Genomic DNA, 22,068 nt, shown 5'->3' on the forward strand with positions numbered 1-22,068 from the left:
GGATTTTATTTTAAGTTGAATTATTTCCTTGACAGAATTTTCATTTTTAAGTGAACTATTCCTTTATCGTTTACTGACAGAATTAAATTCATACATCAAACCTGTATGAATATCTTTCTTGTGCTGAACCAAAAACAATATATTTTGAAGAATGTCAGTTACCAGACAGTTGATGGACCCCATTGACTTACATAGTAGGAAAAAAAATACAATGGAAGTCAATGGGGGTCCATCAACTGTTGGTTACCGACATTGAAAATATCTTCTTTTGTGTTCAGCAGAAGAAAGAAACTCATACAGGTTTGAAACAACTTGAGGGTGAGCAAATGATGACAGAGTTTTCATTTTTAAGTGAACTATTCCTTTAAACGATGTATTATTGATGCAATGACATATAAGCGGTGATGGAATTGGGAAGAGTTATTTGACAGAATAACACACACCTGTTCCATCATCCACATTCTCCACCTCCATGACCTCGGTGTTGATTCTGCCTCTGAACAGGTATCGTGGACCCTCAGTGGCCGTCTTACTGTTTTTCAAACGCCTGTAAAAGAGCGCAGCACAGAACCATTACTTTGAGCTTCTCTGTTCTCATTAAAACCCAACACAGCTGGCAGCTGAAAGGTTTGACAGGTGATAGTGAAAGCTCACCTGTTCTTCTTCTTACAGTACACCAGCAAGTTGTCAAAGAGGAAGAAGATGCGTTCCTGGATGTTCCCCGCAGAGATCTTCAGCAGAACTCCCTGTATGAGCATCTCTGTACAGCTGTCTGTGATGTTGGAGCCCTGAGTGAGGAAAACAGAGCAAACTAAGTTAAAAGTAAATCATTAAAAAAACTATTGTTTACAATTTTTTTCTGTCAGAAATAAAATTGTATAACATTTTATTTAAATTAAACAAAAATAATTAATTATCAGCCCCGCTATCTGTGATGTTAGAGTCAGTATTATTTTAGTATCATTTATATACTATTATAATTTTTGTAAATATTTTTTTTATTTTTTTATTTTTACATTTCACTTTTATTTCAAAAGTTTTGTTGTGTTTTTGTCATGTCACTTTGTTTTGCCATTTTATTGTGTTTTTGTTTTTATTAGTTTAAAAAATATATATGTCTAGTTTATATACATTTTTAGTTTTAGTTTATTTAATTTTAGTTATTTTAGTACTTCAAGTTAAACCAAACAAAAATAGAGCAAAAAAGTAATATGCATATTGATTGTCATATTAATATAAATATATATAAACAAATTGTGATTTGACAGCAGTATATATATATATATATATTGTGTGTGTGTGTGTGTGTGTGTGTGTGTGTGTGTGTGTGTGTGTGTGTGTGTGTGTGTGTGTGTGTGTGTGTGTGTGTGTGTGTGTGTGTGTGTGTCCGTCCGTGTGTGAAACTGAGACTTTTTAATTCTTAGTGAAACTAAGAATTTTGTTCAAAATTAATAACAATGTATTATTTTTTGTCTATAACAGTAACTGAAAATAATTATACTTCCAAAATGATCACTAGCAATGTCTACAGATATTCTTTCATTTCCTATAGCTGCCAGCTTTCCCTAAGTGTTATAATTTCTGGTCCATCCCCTCCCCCTTACTGTCTCAGTCGCACACTTTATCTAATTTCCCAGAGTGCTCCATGGCCAGTAGAGTTTCATGAACTCATCATCACTGCTTCACAAGACCTGCTGTGAAGGACACACATCTGCATGCGCGGGAGGTCAACAATAACCAACAATCGGCCACTTCTGGACACTACTGTGGAAAAAGCTCCCTCTCATCCCATCTCCACCCACAGCCTGTGAGAACAGACACACTCTTCCTCTCCCTCCAATTCCAGAACACATATTAATGCAGTGATGTATTTCACATTTAATGGGAGGTGAAGTTCACGATTCTGAAGCAAATCATAGTCGTGTAATCATGTGCGTCCCATCAAAGGCTTTGTTTCCTGGATATGAAGTAACAGGAAGGCAAAAGGCCAGTAATGAAGTCCAAAAGGCTAAAACAGATTTGGGAACTGCTTCCAAGAGGTCATTGTGTACTTCATAAAAGCGGTTTTGGAAGAGTCACTGCACTCAGAACAGTGTGTACCACTAAATGGTGCACAGAAATTCCCCCATAATATTCATTGCCATCCTCTGTGAAACTTCTGGTGACAGCTCTGGCCACACAGACCAGATGTATATAATTTCTCGCCTACCAGAAGGGTGTGACTGCTCAGATATGTGTTGCAGACCGAAACAATCTCGCAGAAATTGCAGATCTTAAAACAAATTTCAGTTTCAAAACCCATGTCTGTCTTTTTAAAACATTCCACTATATTTCCCTCATAAAAATCTGACCGCCTGTTTTTCATTCTGCGGTATGTTTTTACAATGGTTGATGTGGACAGAGAAACCTGGCTAGGATCATTTCAACACGCACCCTGAATGCTAAAACAACATGGTCTTTGTTTTGCAAAATGTCTTCTTAAAACACACAACTACATATGCAAGGCTGTCGGGATCAAATGCAAAAGTCCACTTGTTCGTTTAAAAATAGTTGCGGTCAATGCGGTTTAATCTCTAAACATGTGAGACTTGAACTTATTACGACTGCTTACAAATACATTACATGAATTCTTGGATACGTGACGGCTCAGTGACTCATGGAGCAGATGGGTAAACAGACTCAAAGGATGTAAGCATAAACACAGTCTTCTGTATCGCCATCTGCAAAATATGCTCAAAAATAGATCTAAAGCATGTTGTGAAGTATTCATACCGTATCCCAGTGACACAGGAAGTTGTACGTGAGAGTTCAACTGAACACTCAGTAAAGAGTCCTTCGTGGTTAACACACTGACCTCAACCGTTAACTCAGTCTAGTGCCACCATGATAAAATGACTCACATCTACCGCAGCATCACATCAACACAAAAACTGCATTAGCAACACCACACACACACTCACAAAACCCAGACTTTTAGACTCTGTTGAAGTCTTAAAAGTAAATAGGGTGAATTCAGGTTGATTGAGACACTTTTCTACTTTTCCCATCATCTCAGTGGCAAAAAGTGTCCCAATCGACCTGAATTCACCCCAAATAAATAAATAAGGGATTGTTCACACAAAATATTCAAATAAATTTAGCATACAATGAAAGTAAATGGTGCCCAGGGCCTGTCAAGCTCCAAAAATGACAAAGAAAACACCCTTAAAGTACTGTAAAAGTAGTACATTATTCCAAGTGTTCATACACTAGTAAAAAAAACAACAACAACAAACAAAAAAAAAAACACGCATTTAAGTCTATTATTAAAATGTCGATTCTCAATAAATATGTCACCAGGTTTGACATCCATGATGCCAAAAGTAAAACATTTTCATGTGTCTCGTAACTGATCTCTACATGATACATTTGAATATGTGCATACAACAGACTAATATGCAATTCAAAAGTTTTGGGTCAGTAAGATGTTTTACTTTTTTGTAAGAAATATCTTAGGCGTACACAGGATACATATATTTGATCAAAAAATCAATTAAAAACAGTAATGCTGTGAAATATTATTAGGATTTTAAATATTTAAAGCTGTTTTTCTATTTGAAAATATTTAAAATTCAAGCTATTCCTGTGAGGCCAAAGCTTGATTTTCACATGATCCTTCAGAAATCTTTCTAATATGCAGATTTGGTCCTCAAGAAACTTTTTTAAACTATTATCAATGATGAAAACTGTTTTTTGTAGAAACCGTAATACTTTTTTTTCAGGATTCTTTGATTAAAAAGTTCAGAAACCTTTTGTAACAGTGTCAAATTCTTAACTTTTAAGTATGTCCCTTATCAACTTTATGCATTCTTTCTGAATAAATTGTAGTGCATATTTAAATATATATTAATAATATAAATTATTAATGTAAACTTCTCATTTTGTCTTCAACGGAAGAGAAAATACGGGTGTTTTTCTTTTTCTTTGAATCCCTGTAGTCATTCTATTGTCTGAATTAATTCATGTCCTCGTCAACTTGTACATCCTAATCAGTGTGAGTTCACCATGTCTGTGTCTTTTATTTCACATCTTTCTCCAAAAACACCAAGCTCCCCGTTCACTTAAAAACCTCACTGGACGGGTCTGTTACATAAACCCCAAACACAGAACCCAAACTGCCCACACAATCACTGCTATTGTTACTCTTGGCCGGCAGCCGCATGCCCAGTCACACGTTATTAAGGGGGAAGTCTGGAGGATAAATGAGTTTCGAACTGCATTCGACGATACCTGCTGGTTATTTGATGGGTCACGTGTTGCATGCAAAATTATGTAATGGGGGGGGGGGGGGGGGGGGGTAGAACAAGTCTGCATGTTGCATGTAGTTTGTGGTTAGTTTATAGAGCACTTGTGAAAGTATTTCTGCTCTTATCAGCCTTCTGAATGTGATGGCAGAGTTGCGCTATGGTCAAGCGGCCGCTACCGTACAAAGTGGGTCTAATTAAAGGCATTGATGCAAAGAGCAGACAGTGCTGGCATAGTCTAAAGAGCACTCATCTGAGCTGGTGGGTGGAGGGAGAGGTTGTACAGAGGCTGAAAGAAAAGACGAACAAAAGCATGGAGTTCAATTAGGATTTAAGATTTTAGGGTTTCAATCGTTTACATCAAAAGCACTGACAAGAATGGAGTTTTGGGGGTTAGTGATGCCGCCTCTCACTGTATCTTCTGACGTCAAACTAACTCCGGTGAAGGAGTTTACACTACTGTTTAAAAGTATGCAGAGCAAATCAATGGGATTTTTGAACATTTCAGTGTCCCTCAAGGGAAATCATAAGTTTGAAAATGTAAACCGCACGTCTCCTCAACAAGCCACAAGCTGTAAGGCATCTTTCTTGTCCGTAACTCAAACTTTGCAGGATGTTACATGCCGAACCATAATACTTCAGGGTTAAGGGTTTGCTCAAATCCCTAAGTTTGTCTGAGTAAGCATCATTGGAGTTCAAAGGGAGACCAAATTTCCAAATTTTGACCTTGTGGGGACTTTTTTTTGGTCCCCATGAGAAAACAAGCTTATAAATCATACAGAATGATCTTTTTTGAAAATCAAAAATAGCAGAAGGTTTTGTGTGATGGGAATGTTTAGGGGTAGGGTTAGTGTAGGGGGGGGGGGGGGTAGAAGATAAAAACTATTACGTCTATGGAAAGACCCCATAAAATATGGAAACCCAACATAAGTGCAGTGGCTCATCAGGGGAGGCACAGCCTGCCACAAAATTCCAAGTTATTCATATTATGTCTCAGAATGTGTATTTCTTGTTTGTAATTTCACCACTGTGAATGTTACTACCGCTTCCCAGAATATCCCGAATGTGTGAAACGCGAGTTTGAGGGGATAAAGGGAGGCAAATCCATAGCTGGAGACTTGTGCCTCCATTTGTAAAAAAAAGAAGAAAAGAAAAAAAAAGAAGAAGAAAAAACGGCAATCACCATAGAGTATTTCAGCGATTAGGAGTGTTGAGAAAAGTAACATGGCAGAGGAGGCTACCCTCCCTTGGTATATCAACCAATCATCGACGAGACGTAAATTACGTGATATTAGTTTGAACTGCTACTGCTGATGTAACTATGGAGAGTAGAGATATTGAATATTTGATCAAACGAATTTACTAAACTACCATTCAGACAACACTACAAATTAAAAATGGAGGAAGACCCCATGCCTAAATTGGATTAAAACCCACCAGCCACCACTGCGTGAATGTGTGTATGTGTGCGGCGTGTGCGAGTGTGTGTGCGCGTGTGTACCTCCCAGCCCTCAATATGAGACTGCCACTCTTCCAGCACCTCCAGTTTCTCCATCTGCCTTTTGGCCTCATTGATACTGGAGCAAACGGCTTTCATCACCTGCAGCGACTCTTGCACCATCAAGTAGTCATTGTGTTTCTTTGGGGTTCTTTTCAGCAGCTCCTAAACATCCACAGGAAACACAAACATTAAGCAGTACATAAAATGTAAAGTGGTATAATTACAGCAAAACACGACCATATCATGGAACATTATGAAGTGAACTTAACTTTGAAACAAAGCTTAACACTGATGGAATTATCAAAGCTAGTGGTTATGTTTTCTGAAGAATTCTGGCTAAAATTGTGTTTGTAATATGTTCAATAATGTTGCTACTGCAAGACAGGATCTGCTGGGGAAGATGCTAATCTCTAAACCAAGTCTAAACACAAGGGTTCTGCCTCATCAGTTTAATTCTGTCGCTCACATTTACGTGTCTAAGATATCGAAGTAACCACAGATGCCAATCGCTGGTATTTAGCGAGAGGGGCCGCGGAGACTCTGACTGTGAGAATCTCAGTGAAGAAATTATGCTAGAAATTACGGTCTTATTATGTGAACTAGCGCTTGTGGGTGTTTACAGTAAACCATTTAAATGTCAGTGTTTTGGGTTCAAGAACAGCCATGAAACATTAGCAATGAGCCTGGCAATAGATGAAACTCAGAGTCTAAATAATGGCTTTTAAAATTGTTGTTGATTTTCCATGTAAATGTACAATACAATTTGTAACACTGACTTGTCCCACTATTATGCTTTTTGGCATATACCCTTTCATGAATGCAGTGTGTAATACAGCTCTTTGTGAATGTAAAGGTTTGTGAATGTAAAGGTTCTGCAAAGTTTTATAAATAGAGTTATTGTCTATGGTGACCAGTGTTTATAGTATATGAACTGCATGAAATTAGTCGTCGGTAAATCCACTCTTACTTCCTGAACATACCCATGTAGGTTTGTAACTAATTTGCATAATGCAAGCCTATGGTCTTCATTGGCTGCCCATCAAAAACATCTACTTTGACACTAGTTGTATGAGGACTGGACGAGTTTGGTTTGTGTAGTCAACATGTAGTCGAGAAGACACTGTTTTTTGTGCTGCGAAAGCAAATTCACTTTCCATGCACTTCAAAAGGATGAGGAATCGATACGGTAAAATCAACGGCATCATTACTGTTCGTATCACTGTATATAGACTTGCTAAGGAAGCCTCCAGAGCTGAAATTCAGATATGGTAATGGTTATTTTGTTTCCAACACGCGCTGTAAGCTGTAAACCAATCACAACAGACTGGGCCATCTGACCAATCAGAGCAGAGTAGACTCAAGGAAAGGAGGGGTTTAGAGACCGAATCTTTTATCATTTCAGACACTGATTAAACTGGTTAAAAGGGTGATGAACTGAGAAATAAAATTTTCCTTGAGCTTTTGACATATAAGAGGTCATCAAAGTATAAGAATATCCTGTAAGTTTCAGAACTGAAACCGTCCTTGTTAGTCCAATAAAAGCTTTTATTGACACCAGGCACAGCGAACGACAGGTTTTGACTATTAGTTTATATTTGACTATACTATTGTTTGACATGTCTAGTTACATCATTTGTACTCACTCTCAGGATTAATGGGTATTTACAGATCCTCTGGATGGGTGCAACCAGGTAAACCTCCAAAGGAACCTCTGTGTTCTTCCTGCCGCCCAACAACATGCAGTTCTTAAGAGACAAAAAAAAGCAAAAGAAGTCAGAAAGTAAAAGAAAACCCTCTGTGCAGTCTTTACTAACACTCTATACTTGAACTTGAGTCTCAGAGGGATGATAGAACGGCACGTTTCCCTCAAGGTCACGGCTATAAAACTGCCATTAAATCAAATTCAATTACGTCCGTATAGCTACCACAGCACGAGTTCAAAGACTTATGAAGCAGTAAATCTAAGAGCGTTCGTAATCCCACCGTATAGATTACCAACAGTATCCTTTACTGCTGAGAACATCAGTTTATATTTCTGTTTTTACCTTAACACCTTCATTTATCTTATTTTTTAAACATAGCAAACAACCATAAAGAGCATAAAGAACTTTAAATACAATAAATTGAATTACCTTTATAAAATCATCCATGTTTACACTTACAACAGAGGCCTATCAATATAATAAAATATACACACGTTTTTACATTCAAAAATTCAAGTGAGCAGCTTGTCTTTTAATGTATGTATTTTAGTCTTATTGAGGGGTCAGTGCTTTCTTGCATTACATTACAAAGACAGAGAGTTGAAGGACAGTCCTATCAGCTCGGCCAGAGGAAATTAATTTGTGTCAGACTCTCCAAGGAGCTCCCATTTATCGCAGGAGGTCATACGATATAGTATTACACACACATGCCACTGGCCCCTCAGTGTTAGACCTGACCTTGGCCCGGTCCTGCCCATTACAAAGCCCATTAATGAGCTCACCGTCCTGGGACAGCTATAGGAATGTGTCCAACAAAAACATGAATTTTTATCATGTGTATTAATGCAAATGAAGACAGGTTTGACAGTGGTTTGGGTTATGAGCATTTCTAGTGTGAATGTGTTTGTGTGTGAAAGAGAGAGACTTCTAAACAGGGTTTGCACACTTGGCATGCACAGTTATCAACACTCAGGATAAAAAAATAAACAATGGTGGTGAAATCAAATTAAATAATCTGATTGACATTATAAATCAAGTACTGAAAAACCTAGTGTAACCTTCCAGAGTGAGAACTATGGCAACACATTATTTATATATATAAAAACAAGTGTCTTACCAGCAGAAGCGTGCGTACTGTCCTGATCTTATTGAGCTCCAGCAGAAGCCTCTGGGCTTTCTCGTGGTTCCCACAGTACTCGTCGTAAATCTGAAACCTTCCTCTCTGAGGAGATACACAAACACAAAAACACACAAACTAAGCGCTTATTCTGAGAATTCACTCCTCATGCCCTTCAGAAATCCAGCGTCTCTAAGGTTTTGCCTAGGAGCAGATTGAAGACTGATGGATCGAATACTAACGCAACAAAGTAATGCCTCCATCCCAAAACCACAAAACAGCATCTCACTAAAAAAAAAAAAAAAAAACCCTGCAGTGCTATTCCTACTATAAATCTAGAAATCCAACTTTTCTGACTCAAATATGCAAGTTATTCTCAATGACACAGGAAGGCAAAGGTGAAGACCCAGTTATTTATAATTTTGTTGTTCATAAAAAAAAGTTAGGCTATATAGATCTATCTATCTATCTATCTATCTATCTATCTATCTATCTATCTATCTATCTATCTATCTATCTATCTATCTATCTATCTATCTATAGTAAAAGTATAAAAGTTTTCAATTTCAGTTTATCTATTATATAAATGCGTTGGGTGTCTTATATATATATAAGATTTTAATATTTTTGTGAGGGGGTTTCTTATGCTCACCAAATTATATATTTTTTTCAGGAATCTGAAATACAAATCCAATGTTTTATTGTCACTTTTCATAAACGTAATTCCTTGCTGAATACAGGAATGAATGACCCCAAACTGACCCCAATTTATAGACAGTATCCTATAGTAGAAAACAAATCTTTTTAAGCAGCCTAAGCTGGTTTGATTGTCTCAGGCTGGTCTGTTGGCTGGTTTTAAAGGAGTTTTGGGCACTTTCCAGCTGGTCAGGCTTGGAGACCAGCTTAAACCAGCTAAGACAGGCTTAAACCAAGTGGGAGTTTTTTTCTGCAGGGATGTGTGTAATACGGTGAGAAAAAGAGAGAGTGGTAGACAGAGACTCACAAAGTGCAGGAAGCAGCGGCCCACTTCATGATACGGGTTGGGGTCAGGCTGCAGAAGCTCTTCGACCATGGACAGGAAGTCCCTGTGCACAGACAGGATCTCTTCCAGGTTAGAAAACAGCACCTGTGGGGTGAACACATGGAAACATTGACTTTGACTGAGGGAGTCAAAGGGACATTGTCTGGATCTGGAAAACCAACAATGCACTTAAAAAAAAAAAAGGGAAGGTCTGGAAGTGGTTGTAAAGACCCTTGCACACTGAGTCCGAAATTCACGTCCGAAATTTGCGCACGTTAAAAAATAAATACGACCTCATGTTATGCCTCAGAAACTTTCATCCGTCATAAAAAAAATTGGATCGGGTTAGATTTTCTGTGTTTTTCGCATCTGTATAGCAAGCAGTTTGAATGGTGTTTAGACAATTCGGAGCTACTGCCATTTTTTTTTTTTTTTTTTCAGATTTGATAGAAAAATATCAAACTAAGAAATTCAGCACAAAAAAAAATATTGATATTTTATACCTAATCATACCTAATCACATTAAGACGAGATTAAATGTCTCTTAAGTATTTATAAACCACTGTATATAAAGACGAGCCAGCAGTGTGTTGCTGTATAGTTCATATATTCAAGAACTGACCTCTGAATGACCCCTGGTCAGTGAGTATCCCGCACACACATCCTCAAACAGGTACTGTATGTTCAGACATGCTCTAAAACATGCAAACAGAGCCTGAGCCAACATCTGAGCCTGTTAACATGACTGAGCACTATTCAAGCACTCACTTTCCCTCAGCAGAATTCCCAACTGAGAGTGCAGAATGTTTACTGCCGCGCATCACCAACCAGGCTGAAAATGTATTGTTTAAAGAAATGGTTCAAATTTAGCGAATCATATGCTCATTTTGTCAGTTTACTCACCCTCATGTCTGGCACATCATGACTCATCACGAGAGATGAGAGAACAATGACGTTTAACACGGATGTCGAACCTCAGAACTACGGCAACCTATAACAACTTAAACTATGGTCTGTTCCTCACACAAAACTATCGAATAACTTACAATATATTGCAAACGTTTTGTGCAGTGTTATTTACAATCAGCCTACTTGTATAATATTTTAGTTTAAATTAATAATTTGAATTAGCTTTTATTGAATTATAGCTTTTATTTAATGAATTAGCACTCTACACATATATTGCCACGGTTCGGTCCAGACAGAGGAGAGGAGAGCAAGGATCTATTTGCAAGCAGTAATTTTATTAAATAAATAAAGAAGACGATTCAAAAACGAAGAGGAACACCAAACACAACAGCTTCACAGACATAACAAGACATGTGAAGACAATGACCAACAAATAACAACTGAAATACAGGGGTAAAGGGATAACAAAGGCACAGGTGAGGGTAATTAGTAACAAATTAGGGACCATGGCACAGAATAAACTCAAAAGAAATGAAACCAGAAACAATTGAATATAAATACATTTCAAAATACGAGTCCAGGATTCAGGAACATAAACAGAGGGGGAAATGTGACATCTAATCTTATCTAATATTTATATTTTATTTTACTTTTATTTAAATTCCCAGAAAAGAATTTAGTGAAAAATAACAACACTGCTTGTTTGTAATCTTTGAAGCTCATTTGCGTTCATGGAATGGAAAAGTGCAGCCTGGCCATTTTACTAAATATCTCTTTTTGTATTTCATGGAATTAATAAAAAGTCAAACGGCATGTCATGGAATGACGTATAAGTAGGTAAATGACCATTTTCATTGTTTAATTAACTATTCCTGTAATAAGTAGGCTTAAATGTGCCCCTAAAACCCAATCGTGTGTCCAAAACTCACCTTAACCGTCTCCTCTGTGATATTCTTATCAATTTTAGACACAGCATACTGATTGAGGCGATGAAGAAGTACCTGTTGGGAACACGGGAAAGAGGAGAATGTAAATATTCAGCAAAGAGGCCAAAATGTCTTTCTCCTTTGCATGCTCATCCATCCAAGAAAGACTGAGTTGAATATCCAATTGCAGCAAGCTGGATGGAGGGACCCTGATCAACTCAAACTACAGCAAACCACAGCCAACACTAACGATCCGACATGAAATCCAATTTCTCCTCCGGATCACGGACAGCAGCAGGGAATACATAACAAATGCAATTTACAACCTTCCCAAGGAGAAGGGGAAAGATGCCACAATACTGGGGGTCTGACAAAACAGGACTTGAGATAAAAACAACAGGAAGGAAGAGTGACTGCATTTGCCAAGAGACAGAAATAATGAATATTGTAAATCTCAGGCACTAAGGTTTGATGAATAGCTGTGTCCACAAGTCATTTTGCATGACGGAAATTTCAGTAAACACAAATAAATCCTATCGCACAGTAAGATCTCTATTTGGAATGCTGATGGGGAGAATCGTTTCAATAAAAACGACACTATTCACATCTTATCTGAATCATATGCAATGACATACTTGATTTTTCTATTATAAAACAACCTGAGATAATTGGGCTGTCATGTCTGGATTATAAACATCTCAAAGCAAGCTAAATAAAGCTTGGTATCTTCATTGTGGTTGTACATCTTGTTGATTTGTTAATACGAGCGAGGCAAAGGCTTTCAGAAACTCATTCAGAAATATTTGGTGTGCTTAATATGCATGCTATATGGCACGTGTTCAAACAAAGACTGGAAGAACATCTTGCATCATGGATTCAACACTGTTGGATTGCTTAGACTAAAGGTTTCTGATAATACACTTCTTTCAGTTCTTATATTATTAATGACTTTTGCTGGTGACATAAAATAAAGAAACATTGCCAATGATTTTTCAAAAGAATGTGATTAGACTATTCTCACAGCATTTCTTTATCTCACAAATTACAATGAGAGCTTTAAGAAAATTTTGTTGAGTTGGTAAGATTGATTTTGGTGAATCAGTTTAAACTTGTTTAATTGAATTGATTTCAAATGCTGATCGGAGTCATTACTCAAGTGTTCACAAACACCCAGGTGGCCCTGTTCCTGTGCTTTCCCAAATAAAAATACAGGTAAATATTTCTTTTTATTGAATTTGTACACATACATTATCAATCAAAAGTTGTATTTTAGTGTTTAAAGTAGACTCTTAAACTCACCAAGCATTTATTTGATTAAAAAATACAATAAAAGCAGTAATATTGTGAGATAGTACAATTTAAAATAAGGAAACCAAAAACTTTTTTTTTTCAGGATTCTGTGATGAATTAAGTCAAAATACCAGAATTTATTTTAAAAAGCTATTATGCTATTACAAAAAAAAGTAAACATTTATGGGGCAGTAGTTGTCATAGGCCACATTTACACATAGCCGGGTATTTAGAGAAACGAATATTTCTCCCCCTCCGTTTTCAATAATAACATCGTGCACACAACCCGCATAAATACGCCGTCGAGCGCCATCATAACTATGCCAAACCTATGGGCGGCAGTGTAGGGAGAAGGATAAAGCCATGCTAGCCAATCGGAATCCTCAGAATCGACAAGAGAGAACCTAAAACCCCGTTTCTCCCAGTTGACACGACAACATATAACCGGCGTTTTCAGAAATCTCCACTTTGGCCGGAGTTTTTAGAAATGATCGTTTTCTGGGATAAAAACGGCGTTTTCGTGTAAATGACAGGCCAAAACGCAGAGAAATATCTGCGTTTTCCCATCGTGTAAACGGGGCCATAATGTGGCACAAACTTTTACTCACAATATAAATCAAACTGGTACATAGAAGACAGGCAGAGGGTACACACATATAATACAACCAAGATCAGACAAGGTAACACACGGGGCTTAAATACATAGGGAAACAGATCAGGGACATGAGACACAGCTGACAAGACTAACTTGGAAACAGGTGTGACAGATGAACTAATGAGGGTTCCCGCGGAAACAAAAAACAGAACAAAGGAAGACATATGACTAATGAAAACAAGACTTAGACAGAACACAACTGTGACAGTAGTGGCCTAAAGGTGATGATACTAGGGTTGCCACCCGTCCCTTAAAATACGGAATCGTCCCGTATTTACAAGTAAGATGATGCGTCCCGTATCAAATCAATAAGGGACGCGATTTGTCCCGTATTTTACATTAGGCCCACATATAGTTGAATAAAAACATAAGGATTTTGCAGTATGGATAATACTAATAGCAAATAAAAAGAAATCAATTTCTTAGTAGAGAAGCTCATTGCGTGATTGCATTTTAGCGTCTTTGTTTCTATAGCGACTGAGTCTCGTGAACATGCGCTGTAAACCTGCACGTTTTTTAACCCCTTGTAGCGCGCTGTTCGGGTCTTTTCGACCCCAAATGACTTTTGCTGAAATAAATAAAACATTATATTTGTCCAAATGATGTGAGACTTTGCACGGTTGACAACACTTTCTACATCTACAAAAAAAAAAAAAAAAAAAAAAAATTTGAATAATATCTGTTTTTTATGTTAGTGTGGGGGGGGAAAGTCACACTTGTGTTGTTTCAACAAAATGTCATTTTGAAACATAATAGTTTTTTTTTTTTTAAGGATTTATTGTTTTAGGAGGATTTATTATATATTTTTTTACTTTAGGCTATATAAATAAATATTTTTTAAACAAAAACAGTAAAAAAAAAAAAAGTTAAATTCACTTTATAAAAGACCCACATTTCTAACGTTCATGGATATAGATAATTTGACATGGTTTAGTGTAAGATTTTTGCCCATCTTTTGGAAAATGCTGTTTTAAAAAGTAAAGAAATTATCACTTTAGTAGATGGCTGCAGAGCTACACCATTTGCTATTTGACTAAAATATGCAACATATAACATATTTTCAATAGCTTTTAGTTGGATTCATATCTACATATTATGAAATCACAATTATAACAATAAAAATGAGCTGGGGGGGGGGGGGCTTGAATGGGTGTCCCTTATTTTGCCACACTGAAGGTGGCAACCCTAGATGATACACAGGGCAACTTTTTTGAGCAATGTTGCTTGGATGGGTAAATGCAGAGGAAAAATTCTGAGTATGGGTTACCACAACATTTTTTTTTTACACTTTCATCGTTACTGTCACTTTTGATCAATTTATATGCATCCCTGCTAAATAAAAGTAGGCTATAAGATTTTCATTTTTAAACTTACTGATCACAAATGATAGTGGAAATGAAAAATATTATATTTCATTCTTTACTTGAGTTCATTTGATGAAAAACAAAATTAGTTTAACCAAATATGTGATAAATCTTTTTTCTTGCATTAAACCTTTTGAATACTTTGCAATAATTTAACGTAATTTCAAAGCAAAAACATACATAAAATATATATATATATTGTCAAAATGCTATAATAATATAAAAGTACCATGATTTTACTGTTTGATTCTCGCACTGCCGCAATAAAAGCAAACCCTTTCCTGCAATGTATTTTTTCTTGGCAGAAAACGAGTGAATCATCTAGTTGGTGCCAAATGCCAATAAGTTAAATGAAGCAAGTTAAATAAGTCTATTTTTAGAAACCCCTTGTTTCACAGACAAGGCTTCAGCCTATAGTCCCAGACTAAAATGCATGTTTGAGCTGTTTTAACTGAAAGCAACTTGCACTGACATATCTTAAAATGTCACTGCCATTGTTTTGTCTGAAGATTCACAGTAATGTTTTTTCTAAGGCATGTTTATAAAAGCTATTTTTTCTTGCTCAGTCTTAATTTAACTAAGGCCTATTCTGTGAAACCAGGCCAAAATATGGATGAAGAGATTTAAGAAGTGCTATTTAACTGAAAATGCTAACTATTAATGACAGTACAGAGAAGTAGGCATTTCCTGTTAGGATATCTGTCTAAATAACTGTGCTATAAACAGTTAGTCCACACTGCAGAGTGAGTGGGTCAAATATCCAAAGAGAGGCTCTCAACCGGCATGATAATCACATGCAAACTGAACGTGCTGATTACAAGGCCGAGAACCAACCACTTATATATTTCATCAACTGAAATTAAACAGTTCCAGAACTCTCTCGCAATGAAAATCCAAAGGAATAAGGAAGGAGGTAATCAAACCGGCTCTTGATTGCGGCTCGGCTGTGCAGCTAAAGTCTTGGTGCTGATTATGTTTCTGGAGTTGTGCTCCACGGCTACATGATTAGCAAGTGAAATGAACATGCGTGTTGAGTGTCCGCGAACAGCTCCTTGCATTGGCTTGACGGGGCTGCAGGTCTGTGCTAATTGCATGTAACTTCAGTTCACATTTGCATACGGTTTCATGTCATCTGAGCTTTATAACTTTATAACTGAGCTAAGGCATATAATGTGTATATATATAGCCTATAATGACAATTCTCTGAATAGTTTTAGCATGTTGTTGAATAGAAGTATGGACATGCTACTGCTAATAGATACACAGACACGCTGCTGTATGCAAGATATGCTGCTGCTTTATAAGCAGAACATACATAAATATAGCATAGCATAAAACATAGCGGTTCTAGGCAGGTGGAGCTGGGGAAGGTGAATGATTTCAGAGCTGCAGGACTAGATTATTTAGACTATTTAAATGTTGAGCAAGCAATCTCATTGGCTGCAGGATTAGCAGAGGCCAATTGTCACATTTGGTTTTGAATCACGTTTAGGTTTTCATGTCTTTTATTTTGTTATTGTATATGTTCCTGGTTTTGTCATGTTCCTGGATATGTCATGTGATCATGTCACGTGCTTCCTTTGCTCGGTGTTATGTTGTTATTCGACTTGATGCGGCGCTGCACCGGCCGATTGGCGATCGGTGTATGACACCAACGTACCGCGAGAGCAACGCAAAAGAATACGGAACCGTCTGCTCTCTAATCGCTCTTGCGGTACTTTGATTTCATACACCGATTGGTCTGTGCATCGCCACTTCAAGTCGAACAAGCCTATTGGTTTATTCTAGCCATGTGTTTCTCTGTTCTGTTTGGTCATTGGCTCATCGTTTGATTACTCTCAGGTGTTATGTGATTAGTCCATGTGTTTATTTATAGCCCTCATGTTCCTTTGTTCCTTGTCTAGCTTTGTTTCTTGAAATCCCTCTGTCGGTGAGTTTGTTTTAAAGTTTGTTTACAGTTCATGTCCAAGTCGGTTCTAGTCAAGACGTGTTAAGTTTAGGTCAGAGTTTGATTCTGTTAACTCACCATTGTTAAATAAAACTGGATTTGGGTTTACTTTAACTCTAAACTAAACCTTCACTAAACGTTACAGAAAGTTACACCAATCAGCTTGTGGCATGTAGTAATGATGTGATTGCTTGCATATTGCATGTATATATACAGTATGTATGCAATAATTGTATAAATTAATAATCACAATTATTTAGTTTGTATAACATATATTTGGTAAAATTTGAAAAGGGGAGAAAAACTTGTTTTGTCGATATAACTTATCAAGATCTCAAAGATGAACCAGTGAACTGAAATAAAATGCAGGTGAAAAAAAACTTGATGTTCATGCAGAACCTGTTTAGAGCAGTTTTCCAGATGGGATATTTACGAAATGTTACACATCTGACTATACTTCACAATTAGAAGCTGGTTTTATTAACCTTGTGTACTCGCAATGAACTTTTAAAGGGAAAATTTGAAATAGAAAATGAATATTCACTGTATGGACAAAAAACTAAAAAGAGAGGATCAAAAACAGGTTTGGAATAAAATGAGGGTGAGTAAATGACAGAATTTTCATTTGGGGTGAACTGTCCATTTAAAGTTCCCTGTTTTGTCTACAGTTATACAGTGAAAAAAAAGACTGAATCCAGTGCCAGTTCTGAGCATGAGACTTGAGGAAGGTCAATGAGGAACTTCGAGGTGGAAAGGTGGATGTGATCCAAGGAGACTGCAGGAAAAAACAACTTGTTCTTTAAAAGGGACATCTAAAAAATATGCAGTCCAAAACACTTACAAACTCATGGATGTACACCACACGCAGACAAACTCGCATACCCGTCACTTACACCTGCTGGCCACTGTCTCGTCTTCCTCAGCTTGTAAATCCAGCCTTTATTAGACAGCCAGGTGACCGAATACGAGAGCGCTCTGAACCTGCACCGAGCCATAAAGTCATTCTCATAATATCTTCATTGCCAGCAGAGTTTCAGTTAAGTTCTCATAGAGAACTATAACTAATATTTAGACAGCAAATGCAAATTATGGAGGGAGCTCTGTCCACCCTAATTTGGGGCTTGAACTCTCTTGAAATAATGTCAAACATGTACAGTATGTATATCCACTACTGTTGAAAAGTTTTTTATTATTATGTTTTTGAGCCTCTTATGCTCACAAAGGCTGCATTTATAAAGCTCTGACAACTTATCACTTTCTAACTGTTGTCCTATTAGTTTAGTTGCTTCTATTGTTCTCATTTGTAAGTCGCTTTGAATAAAAGCGTCTGCTAAATTAGTCAATGTAAATGTAAATTTATTTGATCAAAAATACATTAAAACAACAATATTGAGAAATATAATTATTAACTGATTTTTTTAAAATATATTTTAAAATGTAATTTATTCCTGTGATGTAATTTATTCAGCAGCCATATAGTCTTCAGTGTCACATTAACCTACAGGAAATAATGTTTTATTATTGTCAATGTTTTTTTTTTTTTTTCAGGATTCTTTGATGAATAGAAAGTTCCCAATAATATAATTAATTTGAAATAGATATATTTTTCAACATTAGGCTATACATGTCACTTTTGATCAATTTCATTTGCCATTGCTTTATAAAAGTAGTAGTCTTTAAAAACAAACATCTTACTGACCCCAAAGTTTTGAACGGTATAGTGTACTGTACATATACATGTACTGTATGTACAATTATTGCCATTCCCTATACTTACTGCCTCCAGGAAGCAATGCATGTGTATGTTTGTATGGGTTTGAATATGTTTACGCATTTGTCCAGCTAAGGATACATTCCGCCCCCAAATCCTACACATTGGCCTGGGCTCATGTTCTGTTTACGGCTCGTGTGTATACATGCATGTGGTGGAAATTACACAAGTCTTCATTGTATAACTCTGCAGTTACAGTTAGACGCCATTCAGTGGCCCTGCCTGTTTCCTTATGACAAGCCATGGCTTTGTAACACCACTCTGGTTATGTACTATAATACTAAATTCCAGCATTTATCTAATCCAATCCCCAAATGTTATGAGTACAGGATACATTCTACATATTATGTAGAATAACTGTCTGTCATTCTCCCTGAAAAATCAATGACAGGCTTGCACAAACAATCTCTGACACAAATAATGTTCTTTCCGATCACAACTTAAGTATGACAGGCCTAGAAAATAGTCATGATGGATATTCTCCTCGTCTGCAATAACACATGACAAATAAAGAAATCAAACCCAATCCCATCCAGAGAGAAACTAAATCTACACAGCATAATACAAGACTAGGGATGTACTAATATTACAATTATGGCCATTAAAGATAATCTGAGAATTATTAATTAATTATTTTCATAAATGACTAATATACAATTTTGTCTAAATAAATAAGTAAAAACTAAAACTGATTTTTCAATGCTAAACATTTAAGCATCACAACGTTGTAATGTACAATGTGAAAAAAAAAAAAAACTTATATTCATTTTAAGTTAACCTAAAGATTTAAAAGTGTTATTAAATTCTAGATCTAAGTGTTATTGACCTATGAAGTCTCAACATCTGCATTTGCTCATCAGTGCAATAAAATATCTGTCTGGTTTTACATCTGTGTCTCTGAGTCAGTTTTCCCATTACAAGTGTTAAGTTAGCATTAGATGACAACAAAGATCATCTAGATGCAAAAAAATAAGGTAAAAGTTATTGTTATAATAATCATTTTTAAATATTTTATTATTATTTTATTTTATTTATTAATCATGTATACCTATTGAGCATGTACATTACATATCCAAAATCTGCCCATATATATCCAATAATAATAATATATATATTTTTGTACACCTATAGGGTAAGTGAGCATGCATATTAAATATCTAAAAAAAATAATAATAATCACCAATATGGAACCAATGTATCATGCATAAGACTATTTAATGGAAAATCTCCCTCTTTTTCTCTCGTTCTGAATTTAGTGCCTTTTTACTAATCCTGGAAACCTGAACAAAAATAGAGTTAACCAAAGCTCTATAATACAGGATTCGAGAATGGACGTTTGCGGTCAATCACAGGTAAGTTTCGCTAATATTCGTGCCTGCTGAAATGTAGACACTCTCCATTCAAAACATAATTTTATGAATGGCTTCTTTGTTCACTGATGATCCACTGATTCTCTGTTTTGTGGTAATTGGGTCAGGCTTTAGTTCAGTCTGTGAAAGAAAACTTTCAGGGCCTGCACCAAGTCTACAGCACAGAATTTAAACGGGTTAGTTCATCCAAAAATGAAAATTATGTCATTAATTACTCACCCTCATGTCATTCCAAACCTGTAAGACATTCGTTCATTTTTGGAACACAGATGATGATATTTGATGAAATCTGAGAGAGTTCTGTCCCTCCATTGACAGCAAAAAAACATTATTTACCACTTTATTTACAAAATAAAAGATGAACAAATGTCTTACGGGTTTGGAGCGACACGAGGGTGAGATTAATGACAGAAATGTGATTTTTAGATGAACTAACCCTTTAAAGTCTGAGTAAGTATTTGGTATTTGGATGAAGAAAACGAATAAAGATATTTGTATTTGTTTAAACTCATTCATACTGCTACTGTAGTTTTAAGGCAAACTGAGTTAACCCTGATGATGGTAGATGATGTAACTACATCATCTGTTGTTATAAAATGCATCTTTATAACAATTAATAATAATTGATTAATAATAAAGCATCATCATAATTTATTATGTTAATAAGATGCATTTTGGAACCAGATATTAATCATTATTATTATTAACACTAAATATAAATTATTTTTTTAATTTAAATGTATTTTTATTTATTATTAATAATCATTTTATTTATTAATCCTGCACAATTATCTGTATTATCTGTATATGTATCATTAAATGACATTCTCCCATAGTCATACATTTGTTCTTTTTCCAGACAGATGATGAACAGTCCAGCCTCCTCCTTCATAAACCCCACACCAGGGCGTCTGAGGAAATGGCCTGTGCTTTTCTTCCTGTGGAGGAAAAACTCAATTTACCAGGGCCTATTTCTGCACAACATCAACAAAGCCTGCATGCCACGAGAGGCTTTTGCTTTGTGACAGTGTGAGACCTTATACCAAATTTGGAGAAAGACAACACAAGCAACAAAACCGGCTTTTCATGGAGGATCCAAAAGAAGAGTATAAAACAAGCCTGTGTTTTATGGTGGCTAATAACACCATCAGGATCCATCCGAGCCTCCGCAGAGCCCAATGGGAAACATCCACAGGAAACACTTACTATAAATATGCCCTGGGAGCTAACATGCTGGTTTGGGACATGCTAAAACCACATGTGCGCATGGCCTTGTCTTTGTTATTATTAACAAAGACAAGGCCATTTTTCAATAATGTTTTTTCCACAAACGCCCACTTGTCTAGGTGCATGTAACCCGCTTTACAAGACAGACACCACAAAGCACTACACCCTGCAGAGAAGACTAGCATTGGTTTTTGGACACTACCTGAGACACTGGCTTATACAGTAGGGCTGGGTGCTAGGGTTGCCACCCGTCCCTTAAAATACGGAATCGTCCCGTATTTACAAGTAAGATGATGCGTCCCGTATCAAATCAATAAGGGACGCGATTTGTCCCGTATTTTACATTAGGCCCACATATAGTTGAATAAAAACATAAGGATTTTGCAGTATGGATAATACTAATAGCAAATATAAAGAAATCAATTTCTTAGTAGAGAAGCTCATTGCGTGATTGCATTTTAGCGTCTTTGTTTCTATAGCGACTGAGTCTCGTGAACATGCGCTGTAAACCTGCACGTTTTTTAACCCCTTGTAGCGCGCTGTTCGGGTCTTTTCGACCCCAAATGACGTTTGCTGAAATAAATAAAACATTATATTTGTCCAAATGATGTGAGACTTTGCACGGTTGACAACACTTTCTACATCTACAAAAAAATTAAATAAATTTGAATAATATCTGTTTTTTATGTTAGTGTGGGGGGAAAAAGTCACACTTGTGTTGTTTCAACAAAATGTCATTTTGAAACATAATAGTTTTTTTTTTTAGGATTTATAGTTTTAGGAGGATTTATTATATTTTTTTTACTTTAGGCTATATAAATAAATATTTTTTAAACAAAAACAGTAAAAAAAAAAGAAGTTAAATTCACTTTATAAAAGACCCACATTTCTAACGTTCATGGATATAGATAATTTGACATGGTTTAGTGTAAGATTTTTGCCCATCTTTTTGGAAAATGCTGTTTTAAAAGTAAAGAAATTAT

General features: G+C 36.2%; 1 protein-coding gene across 1 annotated transcript in view; it reads right to left on the reverse strand.

Annotated features, from left to right (window-relative positions):
- Positions 1–22,068, reverse strand: part of prex2 (phosphatidylinositol-3,4,5-trisphosphate-dependent Rac exchange factor 2) — a 143,939-nt gene that overhangs the window by 87,520 nt on the left and 34,351 nt on the right. Inside the window, exons 2-8 of the mRNA XM_079601443.1 lie at positions 11,464–11,535; positions 9,608–9,730; positions 8,605–8,709; positions 7,428–7,529; positions 5,785–5,946; positions 655–788; positions 444–547 (exon numbers count right to left, since the gene is read on the reverse strand). Of these exons, the coding sequence (XP_079457569.1) occupies positions 444–547; positions 655–788; positions 5,785–5,946; positions 7,428–7,529; positions 8,605–8,709; positions 9,608–9,730; positions 11,464–11,535 (802 nt within the window). The remainder of the gene's footprint in view (positions 1–443; positions 548–654; positions 789–5,784; positions 5,947–7,427; positions 7,530–8,604; positions 8,710–9,607; positions 9,731–11,463; positions 11,536–22,068) is intronic.

Source organism: Phoxinus phoxinus (assembly GCF_949152265.1).
Source record: "Phoxinus phoxinus genome assembly, chromosome: 24".
Classification (NCBI taxonomy): Eukaryota; Metazoa; Chordata; class Actinopteri; order Cypriniformes; family Leuciscidae; genus Phoxinus; species Phoxinus phoxinus.